General features: G+C 40.0%; 1 protein-coding gene and 1 pseudogene across 1 annotated transcript; one reads left to right on the top strand and one right to left on the bottom strand.

Moving 5' to 3' along the window:
- The first annotated feature begins 3626 nt into the window (after positions 1-3626).
- LOC149032917 (uncharacterized) lies at positions 3627-4157 on the top strand. The gene has a single exon (XM_089171411.1). The coding sequence runs from the start codon at positions 3627-3629 to the stop codon at positions 4155-4157; it is 531 nt and encodes a 176-aa protein (XP_089027537.1).
- Positions 4158-5591: 1434 nt separating this feature from the next.
- On the bottom strand, positions 5592-8838 carry LOC149032916 (protein FRG1-like; annotated as a pseudogene).
- Between the last annotated feature and the right edge of the window lie 1202 nt (positions 8839-10040).

Raw genomic sequence — 10040 nt, 5'->3', positions numbered from 1 at the left:
GTTACAAGATATTTATTAATATTTTAAGAATACATGAAAAAAAAAAAATAGTGAAAAAATTCAAAATTGAAAAAGATATAGGCTGATGAAGTGGGGGGTCTCAAAAAATTGGTGCTCGACGGTTGTCACGATTGCAGCTCTTCTAATAATCCGAAATAAAAAAATAAAAAAGATTATTAACACTAGATTGCCCAAGGCAGTCATTTTGACTGTTTTTTATTTTCAATTAGAAAAACAATTATGTATATAATGACACAATTTCTTAGAATTAATAATAATTAATTAATTAATATTGTTAATATTTACTAATAACTTGTTGTATAACTGTAAATAATATAAGAAATATTAAAAATTAATTTTAAACAAATTTGTTTACACATTAGTTATTTTTTCACAATGCAGTCATTTTGACTGTTTTTGGGCAATATAGCTATACAAGAAATCTCGGGCAATCTAGTGTTAATTAAGAATAATGCCGCTATCGTACGAACTAAAAGAATTGAAAAAAAAAATTTTTGTTCACTAAACTACGGCTGTCTGAAAAAAAGATACAATATTTTGACCACTTTTTTTACTGTTCCGAATTTTTCAAAATAGTAGAAATTGAAAATTGTTGTAAGAGGTTTGATTAGTACGATAGAGAAATGCATAGAGAGACTCTCACCAAATTTCAAATAAATCGGTTAAGTAGAACTTGAGATATCATTGCAACCGTGACAAAAAAAAACAGTTTCGCATAATAAGGGTAGGATATAGGAAGCCGCGTCACTAAAACAGCTATATCTCCGAAAATAATTAAAATTTTGGCTTGCCCTTTTAAAGGACACATTCTTGAAAGGTTAAGCTTTGAAAATATCAAAAAAAAAAAATTTGATTTTTTCAAATTTCTACACTAGAATACCCCCTTAATTAAGTGATTTACATAACCTCTAATATACTCAACACGTGTCACGAGTTCCCGCAAACAACGGCTATTGAGTTGTAAGTATAAATTATTGTTATACGTTTATTATAAAAAAAAATTGTTCTTTCTTATTTATAACGAAAATATTGTTGGGAATGGTGAAAAATGAATTTGGTGAAAGATAGATTTTTATTACAATTGGGAAATTTTTTTGTGTTTACTTATAAGAGCTCTAACTTCTACAGAATTTTTTTCACTATTTCTAACAATATGTATTTTCGATATAATTAAGAAAAATAAAATTGTTCGCTTTCGTGATACTATCTAATTTTTACATGTATATTTATCGTAAACAAAGATAAAATAAATTATTAATATAATAATATTTATCGTTAAATAATTCAATCAGTTCTATTTATGTGTTTTGTATTGTACAGTGAACAATGCCAACAAAACGCAAAGGGGCCAATTTGAGCCGTGATATAAATAAATGTAGAAGCATTCGAAATAGAAGAGTCCAAAGAACCGAAGAACAATTTCAGGAAGAAAATACTGGAGCGCGTGTGAGAATGGCGAGCTGAACGCAATGAAGTCATGAGATTAGAACAACGACAATCAAACCGTTTTACTGTTAATAGACGCAGAGCAATTGACCAACAACGCTAATAAGCACATCGAGCATTTGTAGCTAAATTATTCCTGCGTCTAGCATTCCAGTATGAGCCCGATATTGAATATTATGCTCATTTAAAAGTGGTAATTAGTGCTATGGACAAAAAATGCCCATATTGTCATTCTTTGAAATTCAAAAATGAACCATCCGGGATGTGTTGCGCGTCAGGGAAGGTACAACTACCTGAAATTGAAACACCACCGGAACCATTGAACGGTTTGCTTATCGGCACAGATCCAGATTCTAACGTGTTTCTGAATACCATTCAAACATTCAATTCATGCTTTCAAATGACATCGTTCGAAGCAACAGAATTAGTTCAAAATACTAATGCAAATGGTCAACAATACAATTCTACATTTAAAATCAGAGGCCAAGTTTATCATAAAATAGGCTCATTGCTGCCAATGCCAAACGAACAACATAAATTTTTACGAATCTACTTTATGGGCGGCGAGGACTCCGGAAGCGCACTAGCTAATCGGGTGGATGCATGTTGTGGCTACAATAACCTTGATTCATTCTTTGCCAGTCGCATCGGATGCTCTATTGAATGAGTACAATGAACTGTTGAAAATATTCAAATCCCACATGCACAAATTATAAAGCGATAATCACGCTATTGTTATTAATCCTGATAAAACACCAGTTGGAGAACACATTCGTAGATTCAATGCACCTGTTGCTGACAACGTTGCTAGAATCATGGTTGGCGATCGTACAGGTGCCCGAGAAATTGTGATTCGTAGAAGAAATAATAATCTTCAGTTCATTGCTGATACACACCGGTTAAATGACGCTTTTCAATATCCGCTAATCTTCATGAAGGGACAAGTACCACGCTATTTCACATGGGCTCAAATAAAACAATGGATACCCCGCAAGCAAGGCTCACTAGTTGATGCATGTCCCAATTTATTTAAATCAAACGCTTTGGGGCGAGTATTTACAGTGAATCCAAGACAGACTGAGTGCTTTTATCTTCGACTGTTGTTGGTTAATGTTACTGGCCCATTGTCATTTCAAGATATACGTAAAGTGATTGGGCAACAGTATCCAACGTATAAAGATGCATGCCTTGCACTCAGCTTGCTAGAAGATAACAACCAGTGGAAATGTATGCTTGCTGAAGCAACATTAAACTGTACAGCAATACAAATTCGTCTACTATTCGCTATAGTGTTGACTACATGTTTTCCAGCCCGAGCAGAGATATTGTGGGATAATCACAAAGATTTAATGACTGATGATATATTGCATCAACATCGTACACGGTGTAACGATCTAGCGATAACATTCAGCGACGATATGTACAATGAAGCATTGATTGCTATTGAGGATCTTTGCATTATCATTGCCAACTTACCACTCAGTCATTTCGGTATGAATTCGCCAAATCGAGGTGCAACTGATTTAATGAACACTGAAATGAATCGTGAACTGCAGTACAACACTGTAGAAATGGCGGCGATTGTTACTCGCAATGTCCCACTAATGAATGAGGAACAAAGAACCATTTACAACCGCATTATGCTCGCAGTTTCAGCAGGACAAGTTGGGTTCTTCTTTTTAGATGCACCAGGTGGAACTGGCAAGACATTCCTTATTTCGCTAATTTTCGCCGAAATAGGATCAAATAATGGCATTGCATTGGCCGTTGCATCATCGGGCATTGCGGCAACTTTATAAGATGGAGGCAGAACAGCTTATTCAGTATTTAAGCTACTACTAAATATTCAAAATAACCCTGACGTAGTGCGCAACATAAAAAAACAATCGTCCATAGCCGCAATGCTGAAACAATGTAAAATTATCATGTGTGATGAATGTACCATGACACACAAACATTCGCTTGAGGCGTAGAAAAGGACATTGAAAGATATTAAAAACAACGACAAACTATTTGGTGGCACTCTGTTAGTCCTTTCAGATGACTTCAGACAAACACTTCCCGTCATTCCACGTTCAACATACGCTGATGAAATCAACGCCTGCTTAAAATCATCGCAATTGTAGCGTAATGTTGAAAAAGTACAGCTGAAAGTAAATATGCGCTTTCAAATGCTTCAAGATCCATCCGCTAAAACATTTTCAAAACAACTCTTAGATATCGGCGATGGAAAAGTCACTATAGATGAAACTGGATGCGTAAAATTACCGACTGATTTCTGCACAATCATTGAATCGCAAGATGCTCTCATTGAACAAATATTTTCTAAAGTACACACGAATTACATAAATCTCGAGTGGCCTGCAGAAAGAGCAATTTTAGTGGCAAAAAATGTGGACGTTGACATTTTGAATCTGAAGATACAACAGTTATTGCCAGGGGACTTGGTATCATATAAATCTATTGATACAGTTTGCGATGCCACTGAAGCTGTAAATTTTCCAACAGAGTTTTTGAACTCACTGGATTTGCCAGGCATGCCACCGCATAACTTACAATTGAAGGTTAGATCTCCAATTATTTTTCTTCGTAATTTGAACCCGCTACGGCTGTGCAACGGTACGCGATTAGTCATTAAAAAATTAATGAAAAACGTTATCGAAGCTACCATTTTAAATGGCAAGTTTTGAGGTGAAAATATATTAATAATACGAATACCCTATTATACCCACAGATGTGCCAATTCAATTTAAGCATATTCAATTTCCGATAAGATTGGCATTTGCAATAACTATTAAGATATCCCAAGGCCAAGCAATGTCTGTTTGTTGCTTAGATTTGAGCACACTATGTTTTTCACACGGACAATTATAATAATTACCTAAAATAAATTATAATAAATTAAAAAAATTAATGTTTAGTGTTTTGGTATTTTTATATTCCCTCATCGTTCACAGCGCTCCATGCCTTTTTCACTCATATACCACATCCTTACACACTTCCAATAAGTTAGTTATTTTTTTTCTCTACACTAGAAATTCTCTAGAAATTATTTACATGGCAAAACAACGTTTGCCGGGTCAGCTAGTAATATTGTAAAGCTGTTGACTGCATGTGTTAATGTAAATATTGGGTTGTCTAAAAAATTTGTATCAATTTATATTTTTAATGTACATGTAATATGTACATAAATACTATGGCACTAAGCCGCTTTAATTTTGAAAGTGATCTAACATAATTCCATTTTTCATAATAAATTGCTCATTTATTTCAAAATTGACTCCAATTTATGGATAACTTAATGATATAATTACTGAATTGCCTATTCAAATATTGTATTGCAATTTTAATGAATACATGTAGGAAATTTTATTTAGGGTGAGAGGTGCGAGGTGAACATACACCAAGTTTAATCCTACTAATAAGATTTATTTAAAACAGGTACTAGAAAAAGTACAATAATAGTTTCACAATCTTACTTTTACAACTTAGATGAGCGACTGAATTCTTACAAGTGATAGCGACCTTTAATACAACTGCGACTGTTACGATTGATGACTAGCTACGGCTACGACTATGACTGCTAACTTCTTATTTCTTTCCACGTATTTTATATCAGAAATGACCTACACACCTTTGAGGAGAAGAGGAGCTTACGAATCTTATTGATCAATAGTATAAGTATCCACCCCCATAGTCCACCGACGGGTACAGCCTATGGTTTTTGGTAGTTGGAACTATGCATAAAGAAACCTGATCTAGAACATCGGAATGTTATCTCTTTTTATGAGATCGCATATGTTTACATAGGAATCCGAAATTCTTCAAAGGGTCCCGACACTGCACAAAGGGTTTTTATTGCACCAATATATCCTGATAATTCTTAGGTTTATTTATGGTTTTATGGCCTTCCTAATCTTTTCTGTGTAGTCTCTGAATAGAGTTTTCCTTTCCAAAAAATGAAATTTAAAGAAAAGAACTGTATACTAGTTTTTTGTCTACATCTGCGACACTTAAAACTCTCCTACATACATAATGTATAAATATGTATATATAGTATACTGAACAGAATATGTATCTAGGCAACCTAAAAATATGTATATTACCATTTTAAAACAAATAATCTATTTGCAATAACGATCAGCTTTCATTTTACTCCTTCGATCTAGTAAAGTTTCATGTAAATTTCCTTTCATTTTAGCTTTTCGATCAGAAGGCAGATCGATCTTCTTTATTTATTCTTAGTTTTCTATCTTGAAATTTTGGAAATTTACGTCTGTAACATAATGAAACATTTATTAGACTATTTATTATATTTATTATATTATATTTTTATATTATATTATATGAAAATTAATGTCATATACTTACACATAGTTTACTTCTACATCAGCAAAATAACCAACTTCTTCTTTTGGAATATCTAGATATTAGGTTTATTGTCACGTTCTATAATACTTCTTATAGTAAAATATTCTGATAAACCCGCTATTTTACTTTGGCAAATAACATCGTCTTCGTCAGTTACAGAAATGAAATTTCCTATCATATTACTTAATATAGCAAGTTTGTCACTTTAAAAAAATTTAATAAATAAAAATACGTTACATATTAAAGAGAAAAAATGATATTTTTTGAGTTATTATTTGTCAGAAAACTTACTTTAAAAATTGGTTTCCATTGTTGTTCAATAACACCTATTGCATTACTACGTCCAACAACAAGACCATTTTTGTCAACACCAAGATATTTACCATACCCGATTTTAACGCTATTAAATTGTCGCTTATACAAAGTGCTGTTAAGATTTTTCGGGACTAGGGCCTTCGCAATCTGCGTGAGGAGCACTAAGCGTAAAAAGCTCATTATCAAGAGCTTTTATGTAGGTTTGTTTTTCAAACTCAATAACTACTGTACCAGTTATTTCTTTGATACTATTAGTCTTCCACCGACCACCTATTAAAAAAGAAATAATCTTTCTAAATATACCTTTATCCCTTTGATATAATAACAATTTATTAGGACCTTGAATAAGTTCTCGCTGTTTTAAAAAATAAAAACTTTATTTAAAATATAAGGAACAAAACGTTTTATTGAAAGTATTGCCTATCCCTAAAGACCACTTTTTTCCATCTTTCTAACAGTATATGAATTCCGTGTTGGAAAAACGACATGTCTTTGAGGCTATCCAAGAATCGACCCATTTTTTAGCTTCTTGGTAAGAATGAAAACGCTAGTTAGCTAAGCCATGTGCCATCGAACGGAATAGGTGAAAATCAGAAGGAGCTATGTTAGGTGAATACGGCGGGTGGGGTAGAACTTCCCATCGAGCGTTTTCAGGTTGGTTTTCACTTGTTTTGCAACATGAGGCCGGGCGTTGTCATGTAACAAAATCACTTTGTCGTATTATACACTGTTGTCGTATAACGGCCGTTTTTCTTTTAAGGCTCGACTCAAACGCATCAATTGAAGTCGATAGCGATCCCCCGTGATAGTCTCATTCGGTTTGAGCAGCTCATAATAAATTACATTCTGCTGATACCATTAATAAAAAATTACTTTATTTACACTAAAGTGAACTATCATACAATGAAATTTTAGGTTAGACACAGTACTTTCTTGCAAGTGCGTTACCATTCAAAATTTCAAGCACGGAGTACTGTTATTGCCATCTTTGATGAAACAGCGAGAACTTACTCAAGGTCCTAATAGTGACAATAATATTTCAAAATATAATAAACAAATTAAAAAATAAATCCCTGTGTTGGTCCTGGGGTAGAATAGACCGAAGGTATTTCCTGCCTTTCGTAAAAGGCGACTAAATGGGAAACTGGTGATGTTAATGATCAGGGACCCTATAAACAGGCAACCCTGAAAAGCGAATGGCCAGAGTCTTTATAAACGGGATATTATGGAAAGCGAATTGTTGGGATCCTTATAAACGGGTTCTCCCAGAGTGAATGAACCAGCAGGCGTCGATAATACGGACACACACAAACACTCCTCCAGGGCCGTGCAACGTTCCAGCACGGCACGGGAATCGCGACTCCGAGGAAACCGACGCAACACGGAACAAAACAATCGATGATATGCACAAAAAAAACATAGATATACCTCAGGATGTATGTGGCGGTACGCGTTCAGCAGCGCCGCGGTCGTCCGAGACGGACACCGCGCCGGGGGCCCAATCCCCCCGGGGCCGAATTTAGCCGAACGACGTTCGGTTCGAATCCGACTGAAAGATAGCGACAAAACAAAAGAGAATAATTATCTGTACGAAGAAACAAAAAAAAAAAAAAAAAAAAAAAAAAAAAAAAAAAAAAAAAAAAAAAAAAAAAAAAAAAAAAAAAAAAAAAGACTATTATCTGACCTAGCATATCCTCACGGCCTCACTCTTGATTAAAGAACACTGACCTACGCTCTGTTGAGAGGCCATCACCTCTTCGTCTCCAAAGTGGTGACCCCGACGTGATTTTTTGTGATTCACGTGATATACGTGGTTAGTGTCGTCTTTGTGTGTGCTCTTAGTGCTAGGTGTCTTCGCGCCGTCCGTCGTTAACGGCCAGATCTGCGGTACCCGCCACGGGTACCGGACTCAGCGAGACACCGCTGACCAGCAAAAACCGCGGTACTCGCGGCCTCCAGCCTCCAGCAGAATCTCTGGAGTCGGGAGATTAGAGCGTCAGGATTTCCTTTGTTCATTTCCTTTGTTCTCTTTGTTTTTCCTCGCTTTGTTTTTACCGGTATCTCTTACCTCTCCTCCCCTCCCTTCAGCAATGTCTTCTTTCAAACCAGAGACGTTACATCCCTCTTCGTCTTTATCCGCCTGACGTTCATCACCTTGCGCTTGCGCCGCGACGCGGAACCGAACCGACGTCCCGACAGCTGCCGAAACGGACCGAAAACCTCGTCCGCCGCGCGCACTAGTCGACTCGGTAGTTGACGCGCTAACTCTCTCTCTCTCTCTCGGTAACCGACTCGGCCCGAAGCGTGCCGACTACCACAGCGGCCCCATGCACCGCGCGTCACCAGCTATCTCACTCCCACTCCGGTCGACGCCGAGGCCAGCGCTCCGCCGAAAGATTTGTCACATGACGCAGATGACCAAGCTCGTGTCAGGTGCGCCAGGCGTCTCCGAGCCCGCCGCAGACACTCGCCACGGTGGGATCCGTCGAGCGTTGCGTGCTCCCCGCCTACTGGAGTTTCAACCCGAGGCTCTGGTTCGCGCAGGTTGAGGCCACGTTCGCGGCCAACGGGGTTCTCTCCCGACTCGCAGCCGGTACAACCTTCTGACAGCGAGCCTACCGCCGGAGGTCCGCTCAGGAGGTCTCGGACATCATCCTGCGCCCGCCAATGTCCGACCGCTATCATGGCGCTCAGGCAGAGGCGGTGCTGAAGCGGCTAGCAGCTTCAGAGGACGAGCCACTTCACAAAGGGTGCTGAACAAGCTACGCTTAAAAAGACCGGACGCCTTCGCAGCTCCTGCGCTACATGAAGCAGTTGGCGAACAACGCCATCCCGGACGAGAAGACCCCTGAAAATAAAATGGCTGGACCTCCTTCCACCCCAGACCAGCCGGTTGTGTCGTGCGCTCCAGACACGGACAGGCTCCCTGGAAGATCTGGCGCAGCTCGCGGACCAGCTCATGGGCCGCAGACCTGGCAATCCACGCTGTCAACCCGCGCCCCGTTTCGCACTCTGAGGGCGGCCGAGCAAGCGACTGCGCGCCTTCCACACAGCTTCTGGGGGCTATCACGCAGCTTCAAGCAAGCATAGGGCCAGCTCCTTCCAGCCATTGAGCATCTGACCGCCGTCCTGGAGGACCGCGATCCCAGACGCGCCAGGGCCCGGACCCCTGCCCGATCGCGGACCCGTTTGTCGACGTCCCCCAGGCGGGCACCCGAAGGGTGGTGCTGGTACCACCGTCGTTTCTGGCACGACGCTGATCAGTGCGAATCGCCGTGCTCTTACAAGCCGCCGGGAAACTAACTACGCCCCCGCCTCCGCAAGCAACGGTGGTCGGCGTTACTCCCGGAAAGCGCTTGCACGTAATCGACCGGACGTCGAAACTCCGGTTCCTCATCGACACCAGCTCAGCGGTCTCTCTTCGCTGCCGCGCGCCTTCTTCAAGCGGGACCTTCGGCGAGGAACTCTCACCAGTGCAGCCAACGCCTCCACCATCAGCACCTTCGACACTCATGTGATGGCTTTGAATCTCAACCTCCCGAAGCCTTTCTCCTGGACGTTCATCGTCGCCGAAGTACACGACCCCATCTTGGGAGCGGACTTCCTCGCCCACTTCGGCCTGGCAGTAGACCTGCAGGACAGGAGGCTACTCGACGCGGACCTCATCCACCAGTCGGCCGGCACAATCCTCCCGGCCCAGATTCATTCGGTCGCAGTCATCATCCCGCCAACCGTCGCCGAAGAGACTTTCGCGGACCTCCTTCGGGAGTTCCAGGACCTGGCCACTCCGGGGAATTCGACCGTGGCCCTGCCAAATTTGGACGTCTGCCACCACATCACCACCTCCGGGCCTCCAGCAGCGGCACGTCCCCGCCGCCTCCACAGCG

The sequence above is a fragment of the Polistes dominula genome, unplaced genomic scaffold (genome assembly GCF_049000335.1).
Source record: "Polistes dominula isolate Pdom_NZ unplaced genomic scaffold, Pdom_raw_medaka contig_246, whole genome shotgun sequence".
NCBI lineage: Eukaryota > Metazoa > Arthropoda > Insecta > Hymenoptera > Vespidae > Polistes > Polistes dominula.
The sequence above is the reverse complement of the archived record's forward strand: the minus strand, read 5'-3'. Positions and strand labels throughout refer to the sequence as shown.

Excerpts from the sequence above, each read along its gene's own strand:
- LOC149032917 (XM_089171411.1), top strand. The coding sequence starts at position 3,627 with ATGCGCTTTCAAATGCTTCAAGATCCATCCGCTAAAACATTTTCAAAA.